General features: G+C 38.6%; 1 protein-coding gene across 3 annotated transcripts in view; it reads right to left on the bottom strand.

The window, feature by feature from the left end:
- Positions 1–5,787: 5,787 nt before the first annotated feature.
- LOC131431166 (uncharacterized) overlaps positions 5,788–22,137 on the bottom strand; it is a 179,678-nt gene continuing 163,328 nt past the window's right edge. For 2 of the 3 annotated variants that reach the window (XM_058596720.1, XM_058596721.1), the window contains 3 exons: positions 16,853–17,424; positions 16,631–16,793; positions 12,961–16,564 (listed from right to left, as the gene is read on the bottom strand). In XM_058596720.1, coding sequence (XP_058452703.1) covers positions 14,505–16,564; positions 16,631–16,793; positions 16,853–17,424 — 2,795 coding nt within the window. In that variant the 3' untranslated portion in view covers positions 12,961–14,504. Of the gene's footprint in view, positions 6,901–12,960; positions 16,565–16,630; positions 16,794–16,852; positions 17,425–22,137 lie in introns of those variants that run through there. The other variant, XM_058596722.1, reaches the window with a different exon arrangement.

Here is a 22,137-nt window from a genome sequence, read left to right as displayed (position 1 = left end):
GAGTCTACGGTGACTTTTGGTCAGAAGAACGGTGTCGACTTTGTGCTATAGCCTTCTGCGTTAGTAGCAGAATGAAAGGGTGCGAATTGGTTTGTATGTAATCACTTATTTGAGCCGGAATATTGAAAATCGTTCAAATAGCTCAAGTGTTTCGGTGTGACGTCCTATTGGTGAAGTGTATTTAATCCCCTTAATGTGATTTTATATCGCTTTTAATTTATCCAGACTTTTAATCGGCTTGTTTTGATAAAAAATCGTCAGTATCATTCTTTAGATTATTCATAGGTTAGAATTTTTCATCTCATTCTTTATTAATTCGGAGTATAAAGCAAAATACGTTTATGGGGCAAGAGTAACTGGTTAAGTTAGAATAATCTTTCTTTTCTTATTAGTGTTTTATGTAAGGGAGAGTGTTCGGTTACCGGCACCCTTTTCTTTTTAGCTCATAACTTCTAACTTAGTGCACATTAGGCGGACATCTATACATCAATGGAAAGCTAATGTTCCTGGCTAACAACTGATTAAGAAACTAAGTTGATTCATTTGATTGAAAAAAAAATGTTATCAATTTAGTAAAGCGATAAATTTTGGCCCTTTTAATAAAGGTGTTCGGTTACCGACACCCCAAGAAATTTCGTTAAAAATGGAAAAATATAAGTAAAGACTGCAGCTATTCGAAGAAAAAAACAGAATTTATTCTTTTTGGAAGCGTTTTTGACAAAAGTCTTCATTGTTTGATTGTGACTTCGCCTTGGCTCTCTTGGTCGAATATTTGAATGGTGGCGCCTTTGGTAATAATTTGGTCCGTCTTCAACGTTTTTCCTAAGCAGGAGCATCCGCTGTATGAGCAGCTAGATGTTTGTCTCGACAGCAGCCTGCATATTACTGACAATTTTTCACGATTTGTCGAAAAAAATGGGGTGACGGTACCCGAAATTGGTAGACATTTTGAAAATCACAAAAAAAATCTTTGGTTGCGAAAATTTTGATAGCATCCGGTATTAAATCGCGAAATAGATCTATTTCACCTCATAAATATTCAATCCATTCACCTTTCCGTTTGATGCTCTTCAATTTATGATACTCTAAAAAAAGCGAGAAAAAATTTTTGTGTTGATATTCACGTAATTAAAAGTTATTTTTAAGTACAAGTGACTGTTTACTTCGCAATTCGGCACAAAAAGAACGTGCTGCTATTACACACACATGGCATTTGTCGGATTGACGCTATCTGCTTTCTGTCAAAAGTTACGGTGGGGTGCCGGCAACCGAACACCTTTTCCTACATAAGAAAATATTCATATGTGCAATATCATACTATGTCTCAAGAGTGTAATTGACTAAATATTTGGATACAATTGGTAAGAAATAGAACATTTGATGCAGACTGGCGTATTGAAAAGATCGGAAAATGTTAATCGTATATACATAACAAAAAATACTAAATACGCGTCGATCGCTTGACATTTGCAAGAGATCGAAAGTCTTCATGTAATGTTTGAATCCATTTGATGCAAACACTGCATTGAAGCGGGGCTCTGTGTACGAAATCGGTCATCGGTATTCGATTGAATTAAAACTTCCCATGGAGTCATGGACTGAAGTTATTTGCATGGTAATGCTTGATTTCGACTGTGGTGATAATTGTGGGAAATCAGGAAAACGGCTGTCTCAGTCTTATAATACAAACGAATGTTGTTTACTGTCCGATGTTTCGGCCTTTGATGTAGGCCTTTTTCAAGGAAACTGGTAATTTTATTTTGTTACATTAACAAAAACATAAAGCGTTGACCAAATAATACAATGTGAAACTTTTCAAAGTCTATCGTTCATAGTCAAAATGCTGATATCTGACGCTACGTTGTCTACAGGCCCGTACCCAGGATTTCGTTTCGGGAGAGGCCAGGTGACTTCACCAGTTCCTGAAGCATCGGAAAAAGCGGTCAAAAACGTCGGAATGGAACTCGCACCAATTTCTCAGGCTTGGCCTGTTTCACGAACTAATATTCAAATTAAAGGTGTTATTATTCCGTATGACATATTCTTCATAGAGATCCTACCTCTAGGTCCAAAATACAGGGTGATGAGTGTTGAAAATTTCAAACTAGAAGTAACGATGCAATAAAACAGAAAAATCTTCTCCACTTTGTTCAAAACTGTTAGTTGGTTTTTATACTAATATGGCTTTCCGGTTTTCGGTTTTGGAAGTAGCGGCCAAAAATTCCATTTCTTTACGTTTACTGTAATGCAATTTCTGTCACACATGTCTAAGACCTCCTAAATTAACATTCATAGAGCACAGCAATCCATAAGACTTGTGATGATAGATTTTGAGAGGTGGTCCCAGATAGCTCAAAGCCTTGGCATTACATTCCTGTAGAGGAATTTGACCTTCTGTTTTAACAGACTTCGCATCCGATTCATAGTGTACAGAACACCATTGCATGGCTGGTGCTACGATCCTACTGACACTACGAATCCGTTCATTCAGATCGGGGCTCGAACATACTGCAACTGGCTTGTAAGACCAGTGTCCTATGCATTGAACTGCCAACCCGGGAGATAGCTCCCTTACTCTGATTAGTGGAGAACGGAAAACATATTCTAATTTGTTAGGTCATATTAGTTGATGACTATACCTCATCAATACACGCTAATACTTGCATACTTGACTCGAACCCGTGAGTAGCTCCTAACCGGAGCAATGATTTTACCAATTAAACTACCCTGCGTATGAAAACAAATGAAGAGACAGCCTAAATGACTTGGATTTCTGAAAAACCGATATCATGATCTTTCTGACCCATGGCGCCTTCTTTGAGGCACTCGTGCCGCTTGGAAGAACTCGTGTTAACTTTAGTCCATTGTCGGGTATCTGGCTCTGGCGTATAATAATGGGTCCAACCGAACATGTATTCGAAGTGCGCTTGTGTTCGTATTTTTAGTCCTAAATACATATGTGCGGGATCCAGCGCCAGGATATTTTTCTCAACTGTAGAATCTTGCCCAATTATGACATGCTAGCGCACCTACTCTTCCCGGTCATCCAGTACAATTTTACGTATTTTTTTATATTATTGTCGTTTATTTTACCCCGATTTTAATCTCCATTTTATGTAGTTTTGACACTGTCAGTGGTAGTGAAGTTTCGACTATCACAAAACTCTGAAAACCACTATCCAAACTTTTTTTTATTATTTCTGTCTCTGATTTCGGGTGGGACCAGGGCACACACGCGCGCGCGAACTGTAACTGCTGCTGAAAATAATTATATGCGCTGTGTCCAAAATAAAAGTTTTATTTACAAAATCTTTGTTATAATTCCGGAGGTCAGGGGGCATTATGTTCACAAAAACTTGTTACATTACGAAGAGGTTCTTTCGGTTTAAAGAGCAATGTCTGGTATCCGGAATGGCACACGTCTGTTGCATATGCACTTAAGGCTCTGCATACAATCTCAGGAAAACAGCCGTTGTTCAAAAACGCGAAAGAAGTTTCCTTCGTTACTGCTTGGTGGATCTTCAAGAAAAAAACATCAGTTTGTTTAGAAAACTGTTTCAAACAAACTGATATTTCTCTTTTGAATATTCATTCAACTGCAGCGAAGAAAACCGCTTTTGCGTTTTGCAACAATGGCCCTTTTTCCGAGAATGTAAATTGCCTCTTAAAGTGGCCTATTTCTTATTACGTAGTCTGTGATCAGGACAAAAGGTTTCCCTGTGAATCGCTGCTCCCCTACGAAAGGCGGATTGTCAATATTGCCATCAAAAAGACACCTATCACCAAACACAGTGGAACTTATCATCATTCTATCCTTTATGAATTCAACAGTGGAACTTATTCTATATGTTGGTTTTAAGGAATCCGTGACAATAAAATACTGTAATCCTTAATTCATCTTACATATTAATCTTCCTAACATTTAGTTCATCCAGCAAATTTTTGACACAAACTTCCGCAGATTCAATAAATTCCTGGTTGATTACGGAGTTTCACAAAATGTTTTCTTTATCACTCACGTCACTTATTCAGAAAAAAAATCCGAAACTGAAATAATTAGCAATAATTCTCCTAAACTTGATCATTGACCCATTTGCAGCTTTTAAATGATCCAAAAGTTGTCTAATTTGGCTAACTTTCTTCTGTAAAAATAGTGCGGTTTGTTGGATACGTCATTGTATGTATATCCAGAGCTGGAAGTGTTTCGAAAAATCCGTTTAAACGTGATCTGTGACCACACTGTAGGATTGAAATGAGCCCAAGCTTGTTCAAATCGAATTATTTTTGGCGTAATTTGTTTTATATTTTTTCCGAGAATATTTCACGACTTCTGAAATTGCGACTATTAGGAGCGTAAAATTTTAGTTGTGAAAGCAATGATTCAGACTGTACCCGTTGAGAAATAATGTCGTTGATGAAATAAAGCATTGTAGCTTTGCGGCGTTCTTCGAGTGTTTGTAAGTTCGTAAGTGTAGTCCAGTTTAGTCTAAGAAGCGCATACAGTAGAAATTGTTTTTGGGCAGATTCAATGCATTCTATGTGTACGGAGGTACATGTGTTCCATACTATGCTGCAGTATTCGAAAATTGGCCTGACGTATGTTGTATATAATAATTTTATTGTGTAAGGTTCCTGAAAATTATGACTAAAACGTTTAATGAAGCCTAACATACTATTTGCTTTATTGACAATTGTATTATAATGCTCCACGAAAGTAAATTTGGAGTCTTAAAAATCGGTTCTATTATTTAAGTCTTGTTGAAATCGGTTCTGTTATTTAAGAAAATTGAACGAATAATAAAAGAAGTGACGACTTACGATCTACCTTTCGAACTTACCAACGGTCTAACGCAATTAGTAGCTAATCGGAGTCAAAATGTTGCTTCTGTGATCGAGGCACCGCAAACAACCGTCATCCACGCCAAGTAAGTGAAAACTATTATTCGCTGTAATCGCAAGAAAAAATTATAAAATCTTACATTCCTTTCATATTTAGGCACACATGCCATATGACATTGCGATACAGTTATTTATCTTGTTTTCGCAGCCGATTTTTGTCTACGTGTTTTGCTCCATGTTAAGAATAGATGCCAAATTTTAGATGAAATGTAGTAGAAGAAAAAATATCCTGTCACAGGGATGGATGTATCCTAATTCTGATCCAAAAAACGCGAACGCGAGTGCACTTCGGAAGCGTATTTGGCCTGATACTGATGCGGAATCGGATGGACTTCTGGTGTCGATTGAACTTCTTTTATTGAATTCAACTATTCTGTTGCAATAGACTTCGCAGTGATATTTTGCATGACTTGCGCTACGGTCCTATTGACACTACGAATTTTTCGAGGTCGAGACTACGATAAGCAGGGCATGTCATTAGAAAGCCAGACGATAGTTAAGTGAAATTGATTCCCAAATCTTAGGTAAAGTATAGGTACCTTTTTTCAATAACTATTTATTGGAATATGAGTTACAATTAAATTATTAAGATTTAAATTGGGTGTTCAGCCACAAGTGGTGACTTTTCAGCTCTATTGTATACATGACTTGGTTATATATAGGTGACTTTAGAAGAAGCGACTGACGACGAACATGAACCATGGACCGAGTTAATTGGAGCCGTATGCTGGACACAAGAAAAGATCATCAGACGTCATCCGTCTAGTTAAATAGTTTTACCTAAGAAACGAATTACTGGAATGTCAAGGGGTGTTGGGTGATCTTTTAAACCAGGCCTAAAGTTGTAGCATTCGGAAATGTTTTCCAACGAAAATGAACATCGACATGTACATTGAAGTTCTGTAATTTTATTCAAATATCACTGAAAACAAACTTAAACTAAACAATGGTTTTCTTCTGCATGCCATTTTCTAGTGTGTTGAACTAAAAGGAAAGTATATCTTTAATCCTGGTGCGCTGATCAATTTCTTTTGTTTTTTTTTACTCAACATAGTTTACTTGTAACGATCGATAAGTGGGGAATTTTATTTAGCCCCGCTTTGTTGTGTTTCTGTTCGGAATAAGTTAATATTTACAACAGATTGTAGTTTTACCATAGTAGAGGATTGTAGCAATTTCCATTACCTATTTAGATAGTTTATCCGTTATCAGTGTAATTGTGTGAGTGTGTGTGTTGAGACCAAATTCTGATTAACATACTTCAGTGACACTAGCGATTAATAATCACCACCGTTTAATAGTGGCTGATGATGTATGTTAGCTGCAGCTTGCAGAACTAGATTGGACAAAAATAGTCATCTGGTTCCTAATGAGGGTGACAGCGGTGGAAATGTGGTGGCAATTTCCAGCCATAAGAAAAAAAAATCCGATCATTAGTTGTTGTTACAGTTGTTCATTGATAGACGATTTCCAAGCTGTCACTGCTTTGTAAGTTGCTCTGTTCCGCGTGAATTCGAAGTCTAAATGTTTGATTTAGTTTAGCTCAAAATGTTTTCCGCTATCGAAATCTTACCGAGTTTTAATTTTATTTATCACAATTTGTTTTCTGTTTTCCTTTTATTTCTGAACTGTTTGTTTTTGACTTTCTGTTCTCTTGTTTTTTTCATTTTTTTGGTGACCTGGCATTCCTAGTCCTAGCAAAATGTAACACTTACTTTTGTATGTGCGAAAAACAACAGTTATCTAACAGCTGCTTTTCCGTTGTTTTTTTTTACCTATTCTATGTTTATTCTGATAAATTCTGCTTTAGCGTAACGTTGCCGGTAGTTGGCTCTCGAAGAGCTTATCATACGGAGAACGAGAAAATAAGAAGTGCCGTCGCAGGATAAGATTTAGCGACATCGAAATCACTCGCCGGCTCTCAATTGGAGTACGTGGAAGCCGTTCCGTTGCTACTGGCGCCCCCGTTCAAGTTCTCCGGGTTGATCGGAGATGGGTTCTCTGTGAGGAAGAAAGAAAAAACATTGTTAGTTTTTCAAGTTAACTATCTTGTATAGCTTAATGATTGTGAGTGTGTCTCATCGACGAATTGGAGTTTTTCCGATATACCGTAGTCTGTTCCACAATAATAGAGAAGAGGTTTTTTAATTGTAGAATTAGAAAAATGCCAATTTGTTTTTACTCCTGGGATTGTGTAATCAGTCGACTACAATATAGTGGACTACTTATCTCAGTGTTGCACGTTACTTCGAAGAGAGTGATCGTGTATCGAAATGAGTTCCGAATTCAGTGTATTCTGAGGAAGTTATAATTATTACAAAGTCGAAAAGTGGTGAATCAGAACAAATTGGCTAAAATTGCACATTCCCCTTGATAGTTGGAGATTTGGTCCTTAGGAATAATCCAACTTAGCGCCTGCGCGGAACCAAGGTTAAGCTTGTTAGAAAAGGGAATTCATGTCATTCTTACAAGAATCTAAGCTTCAATTACTTGTTTCTAATAACTCTAAATTTTGCTCAGCACAACCTTTTCAGACAAAAACCATTACGCTTGGTAGCGACACAACTTTTTGGGCGAGGGTTCGAGTGAAACATGTCTAACTGGGAAACAGCTTCGATTTTGTTTCGTGTTTGGGGGTAATTCTCTGAGTCCAGATTTGATGGTCATCAAATGGTGAGATAACTAAGTCCTCACAAGTTCCTATCTCATGCCTCCCCGAGCGTCTATGATGACATTTGGTCAATAGAACGGCGTCGACTGGGTGCTATCGCCTTCTGCGTTAGTAGCAAAATGAGAGGGTGCGAAATGGATTGTAGTTTGAAGCCCATCCTAAAGTGCTATATCATAGTATATTGCAACATGTTTGTTGCATTATTTGTTATATATTGAATTGAATTATATTACATTGTATTATATATTGTTGTTGTTGTTATTATTTTTATTATCATTATTAAAAAAGAAATATTATATTTCCTGCAAAACTGCGACGAAAGAAGAGCATAACTTACACTGCGAAAGCAACTGTTATAGATTGTATCATAGCATATTATTTCATATATTATCTTATTATATTATATTTTGTTATGTTGTATGTTATTATACTGCATTACATTATATCATATTATATTGTATTATGTTATGTTATATTGTGCTAAATTATATTATATTATATTTTTTATATTATTTTATATTATATTATATTGTGCTCAAGTATATCGACAACGGGAAGGGGCAGGGAGTGCATCAGGGTATCTTACAAGTGAATGATTGGATGATGGAGTGGATTGCCAACCTGAGTCACGCGGGGGAAGCTTTGTGTTTCTCCCTGAAGGTCTGAAATGAGTAAGACGCACCCTTCTAACAAACAAACCATCAGGCGGGTTTAAGCTGGTACAGCGAAATTCTTTATTACATGGCCGGATGTTCTTGCTGGAAGGCGCCGGGTCCTCAAAACCTATTTTGGTCTTCTTAACAGCAATTATATGAAAGCTATCTGATAATCAAATTCGGATCTACTGTAAGTCTACCCGCATACATTGGTAATGCCTTGAACTGATGGTGGCTTCACACATACATACATACATACATACAATTCTCTGAGTCCAGATTTGATTGTTTGAAGCATTCACATAGATTTCGATTGGACAAAAAAATACTTGAATTTACAAAAGAAGTCTCACGAAAATAACCTTTTACATCAAGGTCTCTATCGCACCTGAAGCGAAATAAATGGCATCGTTACTTTGGACAAGCTTCCAATCTACCATCGTGAACTCTCGAAAACTTATGAATTTTACTCATATAAGGTAGGTTTTAGTAGCACTTTTAGTTTGCTACAAATCTACTTTACGCTTTCGCATAACTGCCGTTCACTTCGAAGCATTTTCGTACCGCTGGACCAGCTTCTTTAATCCCTCTGGGTAGAAGCTCATCGCCAGCGAGTTGAGCCAATTTTTAAATGGCGTTCTTAAGTTCCTAGCCACTCTCAAAGCATTGTCCATCGAGTATTTTTTAATGTAATTAATGGTCGGGAGTATACCACAGAGTTAAAAAGAAGTTCCCAATTTTGAATTTCCTGCTGGGTCCTAACTGCGGCGCGGACACCATTATCTAGTTTTCTCTTCATTCAGGGAATCCACAAACGAGGCTTAGATCTCGACGAGTTAGATGCACGAGAAATTTATAAACGAGAAAACGTCTTCAAACCGAATATAGAATATAAGAAACTCTGTTCCACAGTGAAATTTCAAGCTTAGACCTCTAGAACAATAAGAATTGATATTAAACCTTAACTGCCGTTCTACGCCCGATTGTCCTGATTCGAGATCGGCTACATGGATTCCAAGATCGAGATCGGCTACACGGATTCCGTTGACGGCAGAAACTTAAATTATTGCAATTAGTTCTTAAAAAGTAACAGAAAAAAATTACTGAACGTTTTTGAAGTTGTCTCATCATCTTATATGGCAAAAATCAGCTCAAAAAATTGACCAAGAGCGAAAAAAGACATTACTGTCGACTTTGCAAACTATTGTGCCAAGGGATAAATTAAAATATTTTGAAAACATTAATACGAAATAATCTCTACTGAAAAGGTGACAATTTGCCTTAATATTTTTTCAAAAAGTTTTTGAACAAACTGCCTTTATTTTATTTTTTTGAAATATATGTGTTTATAAACCGTTTGGTATTGAAAAGTCCAAATTGATCGAAAGTAATATGGGACAGTTATGCGTAGAACGGCAGTTAAGTCTTCACAAAAAAAGCTATGAGTGATCACTACTAGAGCAATGGGATGCAACAGTATATTTAAACCAAAGCTACTTTTAGGTTTTCATCAGTATCTAGCTCTGCGGTAACTTTTTCGCAGTTTTTCATTTCATAGTTGTACCTTATGATCAAAAAAGAACCGGAATTTTCATTTTAAAATTCCCGCGCTTGTCCAATCGGTAAACTTTTATTCTCTCAACGTTGGCAACACTTTTATACACATTCTGTCAAATTTTGACGCATATCGTACGATTAGTTTTTGTTTGGCGTCTATACAAAGAATTTGAAAAATTTTCGTGTGGCGATTTTTATAATGGATGGTTTCGGCTCGCCTTCGAAGCGCCATTCGGTCGATTGTTGTGCGGTTTCGACGTTATATTCATAGATCCACACCTCATCACCAGCTATGATGCATTCGATGAATGTGGGGTCACTATCTGCGTTGGAAATCATCTATTTGGCCACGTCAACACGACGCTGTTTTTGAATGAAATTTAGCTTTTTTGGCACCAGCCGAGAAGCGACGCGTTTCAAACCCAAAACATCAGTTAAAATGTGTTCGGCTGATCCATAAGAGATTCCCAACAACACAGCAATCTCTCTAATCGGTACAGAACGATTTTGCAACACGATTTGCTTCGCCGATTCAATGTTTTCAGTAACGTTTTGATGAGGTGTTGGTCTTTATTTTCTCAGCCCTGTTTGCTACACTAAGGAAATATTATTCTTTACCTAAAACAATAATATATCTGTGTACCCATAGGAGGAATAAAACAGATGATTTAAATGTTTCATCAATTCCAACCAAATACTTTTGTTAATTTATATAATTGATATTAATAAAATAATTCCGACGATTTTGTAGTTTTAGGGATATTTTTTAATCTAACGACAACATGTAATAAATCGAGTTTTCCCTCTTATTTGTATGGTTTGTCATACATATTGAGAATGTATTGAGATGAATTTTATTTATTTTGAATTCGTGATATGTGACATAGGCGGGATGGGGGGTCTTTGCTTCTGTGACAATTTGTGACAAAGGGGGGATGGGGAGTCAAAAATCGTCAAAAAAAAGCGTGACGTCTTTTATGAACAACCCTTTACTGGAAATGAATGGGCTGGTCCTGAACCAGTTGTACCACTTTCAACTAGTTGGATAAAGCACAACATTCGTTTCTGGGCTGCATCCAAACATGGCAGCTACTGGCGAAGCTTGCAAACTTGCGCTCAGACAAAAGCATTTTTACCAGATTTAAATCTGAAAATGTCAGTGTCTACTGCATTTTTTCAAGCATCATTGCAGTATTCTTGCCAGTGCTCTGACTGGGCATTGCAAACTCAACTATTCAACGTGCTGAGTATTATTCGTATGAATTGTGTAATTACGATTACGGTAACTGTCCTGCATTGAAGGAACTCCGTATCCGAGTTTTTGGTTCTCCGTACATGGCTGAATCTGTGTATCGAGGTCTAAAACTGAAGGATATTTTATCGTTTCTCATCCAATGTGGTAAGGAGCTATAGTCAGAGGTGTTCATCGTCCTTCCTGGAGTAAATGAATCCTTGCTGTATTGATCTTAAAAAAACTGTTTAATATCCCACATGTGCTGCCGAATTTACTTTTGCTCATGAATATTGCGAATCGTTCTGAATCTTCCGAGAATGCACAACAGTGTGGCTTTTTTAAAATCTCTAAATCCTTTCGGGGATTGGAGAATTTATTAAATGGGCATTTTGGCACCTGCCGGGGATGTTGTTTTTTTTGTGTAGTGTGCTATTTTCCTACCTCACTTACTTCACAGATACTTTCTATGTTCCTTTTTATACTTCCCGTCCAGTCAGGAAAACGTTGAGAAACCATGGCAGAGGCAAGCATCAAACCCTTTAAAAAAACTACTATCTGCCGACGACCAGAAAGACGTCACTAAGTTTTGTTCCTTCGTCAACAATTTGCTTCAGTAATCTGTCCGTATCAAATATCGTGGAGTCTTAGACTTGAACGTGTTCAGAAACGCTTTGTTCGCATGGCATTACGACATTTGCCTTGGAGAGATCCTGTAAACTTGCCACCATACCCGGACAGATGCCAATTATTGGGAATCGATACGTTACAGCGCCGAAGAAAAATTCAACAAGCATCGACCATTGCGAAATTAATAAACGGGGAGATCGCTGCTCCAGAATTGCGTAGCAAAATTAGTTTTCGAGTACCAAGCAGGTCATTGCGATATACGACTCTACTTCAAAACGGATTCCACAGGACTTTATTTGGAAGTAACGAACCTATAACTGCGTGCACACGAACTTTTACTTCTGTTTAAACAATTTTTGAGTTTGATGAGCCTTCCCGTCGCTTCGCAGAAAGAATGAAACGAACTATATTATAAGGACTGTTTTTTTTTTCTATGTGTTAAATTATTTCACTTGACGCATTGTAATTACTTTTTGTTTTGTGTTTGTTGTTTAAAAGATAGTGGTTTTTGCGCCTGTCTGAGAATGGCATGAAATTTGTTCAACTCATATAGGCTTTTTCCCACTCTGTCGGTTCATTTAGACATATGTCCGATGAACCCAATAAGAAATATATAAATGAATAAATAAATTTGGCAGTGGCATAAGAAATGGAAAAGGGAGACATGTACAAATGGCAACCCGCCAGCGACAACTGATCTTTCTGGTGGAATTTCTACGAAGCACAATATTTGAGCAATCGTCATGAAATGGCCTCCCGGAGTTATAGATTTTTTTTTCATGTGAAAAGATGACAGGGTAAAACACGATACAGTTCTTTACGGTCCTTTTGACTAACAGTAATCGATTTATTGGGAGTTATTTTCATGTCAGGGTTTGCATTTTTGGTAGAAAGTTTGAGTTTTTAACAAGTATGTTTGTTAATTTAACGATCAATCTAACTAACTTGTTTGTCATTATTTACTTGATTTTTTATGAAATTATTGAGTAAAGTCGCGATTTCGGGTCTCTTCTCTTCATACTGTGCGTTCTCCATAAAATAGGCTATCTAGGATTACTTAATTCAATATAATCCGGACAATCCGGTCATGATTGATGATTGACACAAAGAATTATCACACACTCACAGTTTCAGTGTGCCAGCACACTCGGAAATGGCAGTGACATGAATGATCTTGCCGTTAAAACTTAAACTAGCAACTGAACGAACGGAGAAAAAAAACCTGAGCACAAACTGAAAAACGTCGATGAAAGTAAAGAATCGAACAAAGGCAAAGGAAATGTGAGACAACGAATAAATAAATAAAAACATCACAATTGTATTTTTATATAAATGTGCATTTGATTCATTTTTACATGTTCCTTACTGTACCAACTAATAGCGATAGAATTTAGCGCATAATGTATCCTAATACTAGCAGCTACTATCAAATAGTTTCTTACACTCATGCACGTTGATTACACAAGTACAACGACGATTTCTTGCCAGGTTCACTGTTTGTCTGCTTGGTCACCGATTTCCACTTTGATTTTACAACACAGTCTAGTTTCGCAAACGACTATCATGGATCATCATCAGACAAAACATTGATAATAGCTTTCATAATGTTCAAGCTAAAGAAAAAAAAATTACACTCACTCACTTGTGGCGTTAAGTTCCTCATCCATAAACAACGGCACTAGCAGACGATTACAGAAAAAATAATAATTAAAGAAAAGACGGATAAAAATAAAATATTAACTATCGGAACCTCCAATAAATTAGTTCACTTTCATCAGCCGGTAGCAAGTATATTCGGATGCGTTATCTTCTTCTGCCATCTTCGCTTGTGCTTCACTAGTTTAGTTATAACTATTACAGTATTATGTTTTAGGATTATACATTGTTTTGCTTTGATTACGAAAGCAAGTGAATGGGATGTGAAGGCTTTCGTCTGTTCACTTCTAAAGCCACGATTTCGTTTAGTTTCCTATTATTGGTTTTGTGCTACGCCCACTTCTTCTTTTTTTTTAGTTTTGATTGGTAGTCTTTTTTCCTACGTACTATAAGTAAACGTGTAGTTACAAAGCTAAAAAATTAAATGTACCGCATTAACATTTACTGTAGAAGTTTTATTTAAACATATGTTTATTTTTTTTTTCTTTTATTTTTTTTCTTCAATTTTTGGATAATCATCATAAAAGGGTGAACTTATCCTTATCAATTACTGTAATAACAGACGATTGAGCTAAAAACTAAACCGGACCAATTTCAGCTCGCACTCATCTATACGTTAATGTTTTAGGTAATCTTAGTCACTAATTAAGATGTGTTTTACTACTCTCTCTCTCTCTTTCTCTGATAGGACTAATCGTTCGATCTTTATACAGCAGAAGATAGAAGAATTATCTTCAATGAATGCAACATTTTCGACACGGATTTGTTCCCATTGTTTGTAGCTAGCTCAGTAGGACGAGTCAGCAAATCCTTGTTATTCTCTAGAAGGCTAAAGGGATTAAGGAACGAACACATTTAAGCTATAGAAAACGATATTTTTCTCACTTAGAATTTGTTGGCTCGAGTGTTCAAGTCGTTTATCATATCGAATTTTCCATTTTTTTCTATATCCGTCATAGAAAGCTTTATATTATGCTCTGCCGGAAGCAAGTACCAACGAACGAATGACTTGAAAATGCCTCCAAAAAAAAATCTAGTCTATATTACAATACATCCGCATCCGAGAGAAATTTCATTTTCATACAATTTTAAACGTGTTTTCAAAAACGATGTCCATAACGGAACTAAAAACAACGATAGCGAATCTCAACGGAAACGGACGTCAGACAAGAAACAAACACGTTACGTCGGGATCGACTACAAATCATCGACTATCCTTGCCAAAGCCGGCGGTGGCTGTGACTGCGTTCGAGGCACTTCCATTACTATTGCTACTAGTTTGCTTCGGTTGTTTGCCACCAGTCGTCGGACTGCCAGTCTCGATACCGGAAGCTACACTATTAGCACCTTTACTGGCGGTCACACTCTTCTCGTCTACTTCCATCGGTTCATTCTTAGTACTATTATTATTACTAGTGCTACTGTTATTAGTATTATTACCTGAAGAAGCAATTTGTGGAACGGCCGGTGTAGTTGTCACTCCTGCAGCAGGACTTCCTCCGGCACCACCACCACCATTCAACGGAGACTTTTTGCTATCTCCATCGTTGGTCTCGATCGGACCAGTAGATTCGCTTCGTTTGTCCTCCTTGTTGTTGTTCCCTTCTGGTGATCCACTTTTTGTATCATCTGTGGTTTGTGGTGCTGGCGTCGTAGCCGCGGATAAAGATCCGTTACTCTCCGCCGGTTCCGGTTTACCGGTGGCAGGTGAACTACGCTCCTCGACGGGAGATGGTTTTAGGTCCGATACTGTCGCAGCTGTTACTACTGGTGGGCCTTTAATTAGAATGGTGCTATCTAATGGTTGTTGTTGTTGTTGTTGTTGCTGCTGTTGCAAGGGTTGGGGAGGTGATCCGGTGACTCCTTGCTGCTTGAGTGCGGCAACCGGCACTGGAGGCATTGCTGCCGTTTGCGGTGCATCCTGCTGACGGTGATGGTGCGGATGGGGATGATGATTATTGTTAATACTAGCGATGTTTGTACTATTTACAGATAAGGGTTGCCCGACGGAGGATTGTGCAGCCGTGTTGGGAGGAACTATTGCTGATGTGACCGGTACCGACGCGTTTGAATTATTAGAGGTCGGAGGAGTAGTTGTCTTCGTTCGGCTGTTGGCGGCGAGTTGATTGTTGCCGGGTGGTAGTTTGTTGCTTAGCGAGAGTGGACTGCCCGAATTGACGGCGGACATTGACACCGACGGTGACGAGTAGAAGGGATGCGAATGAGAATGGTGCGGAGGAAGACCGGCACTGCTACTGATTGGCGGTAGCGAGTGAGCCGCTGATATACTTTGTTGCTGGTGAGATTTGGTCGAGAGGGAAAGCGGCGATGAGTTCATTTGTTGTGCCGACGAGATGGATGGCGATAGGTTGAGGGATCCGTGAGCCGGTGGAGGAATGTGACCCATGGTTAGATTTTGTGCAGCAGCCAAACCGGAATGAGACAGATTCAGACTGCTCATGTGATAGCTCGAACTCATGGATGACGGTGGTAAACTGTGGCTGTGACTGTAACCCGCCAAACTGGTCGGAATAGAAGGATGTCCTCCCAGGCTGGTCGGCGGAGGATGCGATAGATTCATCGAAGACGATGGCGGTGGTTGTGGCACTTGTGGTAGACCTAGACCCATTCCTAAGCCCAGCGATGGATGCAATGGATGATGGGGCGACGGGAGACCCTGACGCATCGGTAGTCCCAACGGCGATGGTAAACCGGTCGCAAGACTCATCGGGAAAAATGGCCTTTGCAGTGGATGGTGCATCATATGCTGAGACGCTATCAATCTTTCTCGCTCTCGTTCCCGTTCCCTCTCACGTTCTCGCCTTTCTCTTTCCTCCTTTTCACGCATTTCTCGCTCCCGTTGTTCCTTTTCGCGCTGTTCCTTTTCCCTCCGTTCTCGTTCTTCCTTTTCTCTTTGTTCCTTCTCGCGCTGTTCTCGTTCTCGTTGTTCCCGTAGTTCTTTCTCCCTTTCCCTTTCCATTGCCTCCCGTGCCTCACGAGTTCTCTCCTCTTCCCGTATCCTCGCCCGGCGTTCTTCCTCTAGTTTCATGTGTTCATGCATGCTGTGCGCCCCAATTCCCATCCCGGGAATCATTCCCGCATACAGATTGGGCGGATATGGAAGGGACGAGTAGATGGGATGAGCCGCTGCAGCTGCTGCGGCTGCTGCCGCGGCATTATGATTATGCCGAAATATGTGGAGACGGGGATCAAGGTAGATAGCCGGATCGGGATAGCCCAAAGTAGCTGGATTGAACAGATTGCCTGTGGGGGGATAAAAAAAATGACAACATCGGTGAAAATTGAAATCTACAGCTTAATTAATCATACCTGGTGGCATTCCGGGAATGGATCCAAAAGCACCGTACGCATCGATTGGAAACGATCCAGCGGGATGAGTAAGTCGTTCGTCCGGTCTGTACGGTTGGAACCCGCTCCGTGCCAGCAATTCCGATGGTATCGCATTCGAACTGGGCGGATTGAGGCGTTGCATCTGGATAAAAGTTGTTAAATTTTTAGTATTGTCAATTTTGTTGATTTAAGTTGACATACCTTTTCCGGTGGTTGCGGTGAGGATCGTTTCTTCGGGTCTCCCCCGCGTGCCATATCGGCGCTTCGTACTCGACTTTCGGACAAAGAATTGCCTCGCGAATCGCTTAGATCGCGTACATCTATCTGGCGTCGATCCATGGAACTGATACCCGGATTACCTCTACCATCCGAGTTGGATCTATCCGAAGGGACACCGCCGCCACCACCACCACTTCCACCGCCGCCGCCACCACTTCCTCCTCCTCCACCACCACCACCGTTCGGTTCGTCGTCTTTAACATCCGCTTGCTTGGCAAGACTACGTAGTGCTGCTGCGAAAGAAGTCCGACTGTTACCACTATTGGCTCCCCCGGATGATGCCGCCGCTTGTGCTGCCGAATTAGGCGAGGGCTGGACAACACCGATCGGGGTCCCGGGAGGAACCGAACCACCCGATGGTGGAAGATGGTTCGAACCAACGATGTGATTGGAGTGCGGTGACACGGAAGACGGATGGTGCATCTGTAGCTGAGGCGAAGGAACCGGTGGAGCTGGACTGGTTACCGGGCGTTTCTGCGATAGTTTAGTTGGTACTAGAATAAGAAACAAAAAAATGAACCAATCAGAATACATGCCATGAACTGAAACTTGTAATTGGTGCGATTTCCCAGGTGTAGTACGACGAGTTATGAACTCAAACGAACAAAACATAAAATATGTATACCCACATTAACGGGTAAGCCTATCATCACCTATCAACGAAAGTCACGCCGAATGGCGTGCAGCGAATCGATTTGTCACCCGATGAAGAAGTTGGTTGGCATCACCGGGGAGGCGTGCCACTGAAATGACAACAGTTTCTCGGTATATGGCATTACATGCTAAGCACATTGTAACCGACTCGACACTGTGCACGGCATACATCATCATTATCCGATCCCCGCGCTCGACCATTATTCTGATCACGCAGACAAATGTGTGTTGTCCTCTTTAGTTGGCTTGTTTATCCTATTTCGTGCTATACTCAACACGGACACGGTTTCCTACTATACTGTGGCGCACTGGTTCCGAAAGCGAAAGAGAAAACAAGAACGAGAGAGCAACGGGGGTAAATTAATCCGCTACACTAATTCAGCTTTAATAACATTGTCTTGTTTGCTTCACTGTTATTTGCTTGCTGGTTTGCTGGAGGGGGTTTGCGGGGGGGTTGCGTTGATACAGCCAATAATGGACACAAAGATCCACCCTTCGGGGGTACGTACGACGACTGCTGGGTGTAAACACGAGTGTGTCTCTCGATGAGGTTAATTTGTTACACACCACCAGGAAAAAGATTAAGCAGGACGGTGTTTGACAGCTCGGTGAATCTACGGCGTTTGATATGCAGATGACCTCGTTTTTTTTATTTTCACTGTTTAGATATCCCGCAGCTATGCCCGTATTTCCCACTGGAACAGAACTGTTCTTTTTTGGGTTACAAAGTACGGGACGGATTTCACTACGACCGGAACTCATTAACACATCTGTTTTTTTTTTCTTTTCATATTATTGAATTGTAAAAAGGGGTGTCGTTTATACAGTTATTCGCTTCTTGAATCAGAGAAACTAATGTCTAATCCGAAAAGCACCTCATAATCTGAGGGAATCACTGCCAACGCTCTTCATCTCAACTATTCAATTATTGTTTGTAGAACTTCAATAAATCAAAAATGCTTCAATAATCAAACACGATTGATTCGGAAATAAGAAGAGCTTTGAGTGTCATTTTGTGCCGAAATCGGGTTCCCACACCGGTCTTCGCATGACCTTCAATCACAAAGACTTGCATGTCAAAGTACATTTCAGTTTCAGTTTTCCTCCTTTTTGTGTGCTATGACTTAAATAAGCATTTTATAAGAGATCACACTCATTGAAACCGTAACTCCGGAACCGGATATCGAGGCAGCATACTTTTTGAGATCGGAATCTTAGAAATAAAGCTGTGTGCCTTATTAAATATATTGTTAAAAACTAAAGTAAATCTATCGCACAAAGGCAATAGATCACACTAAAACTTAATAATAAACGTTTCGTATATGAGACGACTACTACCCGGGTAGAAGTGATTTGCAAACCAATAACAAATTTTATTATTAAAACTGAACATCTTAATGGTAGAAATTACCATTATTTAGCTTGATATAAGAGTTAAAATATTTAAAAATTCATAACAAAGTCTTTATGAGAAAATGTCAACAAAATATAAAATTCTGTCATTGTAATACCATACCAAAAACAAAATACTTAGAGAAGAAGAATTTTTCAGTTATTTTATATTGTAGCATTTAGAATTAAATAATATAATAAGATTTTCTCTTATCCGATTCTGATGCAGTTTATTCAATAGTATTTTTTTTGAAGATAGAACTACTGGATCAATTGTACTTATTAAAATTGGAATAACTCATCAATAACGAAATAAGATATAATAACTAATTTTGATGCTAAACAGATATTGTACAATTTCTTGATTCTCTAGATGAAATATCAAGTATCGCTATGATAGCACTGAAACATCAAAACAAGATATGATGGTAAAATTTGTTATTATTTTGATTTTTGTTTGCCATTTACATCTACCCGGGTAGAGCTGAGATAAATGGGGGTATCGTTGCCGTATATTTCTAAACTTTTAGATACATTTTGAATTGTTAACTGTAAACGTTATTATTGGTTTTCAAAAAAAAACTTGTTTGGCGATGAAGGAAATGGATGATTCAGACAAATATTGAACAAATAATAGTCCTATGGAGTAAAATAGGACGAACAAGGTGAATGGCGAAGCTTCCACTTTTACCTCATTCGAGCATTGTCTAAATCCACATAGCAGTGAGATGATAACATTGTGTATCATTCTGCAATTTAATATTCTTGTATCAATATTTAATTGAATTTTGAAGATTCCAGTAATACATTTTATAAAGTGTTTGTTTTCAATTAAACATTTCAATATATTACTTTTTATTTCCCTTTCCTTTTATAGAACACTATGCCCAAAAATGAAAAATATCCAAATAATTTTGTTTGTTATTAACGTCAAGTAGTTTCAACAGGAGAGGTTGAGCAAATTCTCTAACGTTTCAGTTCTTTTTAATAGTATTTTCTATTTGCGGTACATTATAATAAGAAGAGAACATTTAAACTTCAGAAGAGGTTTTTTGAACACTATGTTATCAAAAATAAAGTAATACATCCAATAATCATTATGTTCTCTGGTGTATTGTATTATTGTGAATTCAGGTTTCATCAAAAGTTGCCAATCAATATCAAAAATCCATCGGATTCCATATCAGCATACCCAAAAACGTTTCTGAAGCACACTCGCGTTTAAGTTTTTGGAGTTAGAATGCCCGGATCTCCATGTGATAATATTTGTTTCATCTGCAGAATCACTCCTAAAATATGTTGTGTGCGCTTAGTATCAATCCTGGTGGCATCTGCTAGCTCAAGAACCTTCACTTTATGGTCGGTAAACATTTTTTGACATTGTCGTATGTAACTGCATCGGAGAGCCTGCTACTGCGAATTTCATTGGCAGTTAAATTTCGCCCAACTTGAAGCTCTCGAAACTAATACTTCCCGGTGTTATATGAAGAAGAGCTAGTTCCATCATACTTATCCAACTTATCTTTGGTTTTCTTAGCCGTTAGGCTTTAAGAGAGAACAAAAACAGTTTTTTCTCATAGTCAACATGATATCAATAACGTAAACTAAAATCATCGGTTAAAACAAATGACTGTATGGTACTGATATGTCATCCTGAATATGAATGGTCTATAATGCATTATATTTTCTTTTTTTTGTGATTACAGCGCATATTAGAACGTACTTCTCACCCTTCCTAATAAGATTTTTCAACATAAAGTTCCATGAACAATAGAGTACTTTTTATATAAAAGTGGAAAAAACTTGATTTTTCCCCTCCCTCTCTTGAAACTCTCTTTTGAACTCTCCCTTAAACCCTCTATTGAAACAATCACCTCCTCCCCCCCTTGAATGATTCCTGCGCACGGGCCTGACTTCGTTATTCCATCAAACTGTTGATTTTTTTTTAAAAGTTCACCAGATCTCGCAGCTGGTTCTGCATGACTCGTGATTCAATTCATCAAAACAATCCAGGTTTGGAGTAGATTTTCTCCATCCTGATATCAAGTGAAACGAGTTTCATTGTACTTTGGAATCGAATTCAGATCGCACGAATATTTCTGTGAAAATCCCCTTGGTAGTATTTTAAGGACAGTATTGTCAATAATCCTACTTTTTATTAGATACTGTTAGCGGTTTCATGTGTTACGATTCGAAATTGATCAAACAAAAATGTGTTTAAATCGATCCAACTTCAAATTAACATCATGTTTCTGCTCTAAGAACAAACGTATCCCTCTTACAAAAAAAAAGAACCTGAGTGTATTTACTCAAGCTCGCTTTTAAACGAATACGAATTGCCGGATCTTTCATTGGATCCCTTTAAATAAAAATTTACAAAGCCTTCTTAATCACTTTCCTCGCTACAGAATGCCATTTTGTCTTGAACTGCATCTGTCAATTGTCAACTGTCATTCTCGTCTTCTTGAAGTTCCGCTTTACGATAGCCCAATATTTATTTTTTGGAGGAAGCTCCAGTATATTGGGAGGGTTCATGTCCCTGTGTATCACCTGGATATGGCTAGCGGCATACCTATTTATGGCCTTTTTCCATAATAGCAAGATACTAAATCCAACCAAAATAGAACGAAACAACTGCGATGCTCAAGGTACGGCAACAGATGTTTTCCGAGGCACTCCAGTACTTAAGTTTCTTGCTTGATAGTCCCGATCGCGATGTGAACGTCGCTGATTCAACTTCAAAAAGCAGAGGTCTGCTACACAATATATTCATTAGAAAACATTGACAGTTCAATGTGTTTGAAAATCCCCATCATCTTTCCTCTTCGGTAGCCGTATAAAATTATTGTCTAGGAAGTTGTTCGAAATCTGCCTTATGGTAGGTTTTATCATTCTTTCGCTTACACTGGGGTCTCTTTTTACGCGGATTTGCAAAGTTACGCGGATTTCCGAAGTTACGCGGATTTCCAAAGTTACGCGGTTTTTTTCGGCATCAAAAAAAAATTTCGATTTTGAAAGTCTCAAAATTTTTCATGTTCCAAAGGCGATTTTCCCATTTTATTTAGATTACACCAGATCTGGACGTTTCATGTTTTTTTTAGCTTGGTGTTTTTTTTACGCGGATGTCCGAATTTACGTGTTTTTTTACGCGAATTTCCGAA

Source organism: Malaya genurostris, chromosome 2 (assembly GCF_030247185.1).
Source record: "Malaya genurostris strain Urasoe2022 chromosome 2, Malgen_1.1, whole genome shotgun sequence".
Lineage (NCBI taxonomy): Eukaryota > Metazoa > Arthropoda > Insecta > Diptera > Culicidae > Malaya > Malaya genurostris.
Note: the sequence above shows the minus strand (reverse complement) of the source record. Positions and strands in the feature narration are given on the sequence as shown.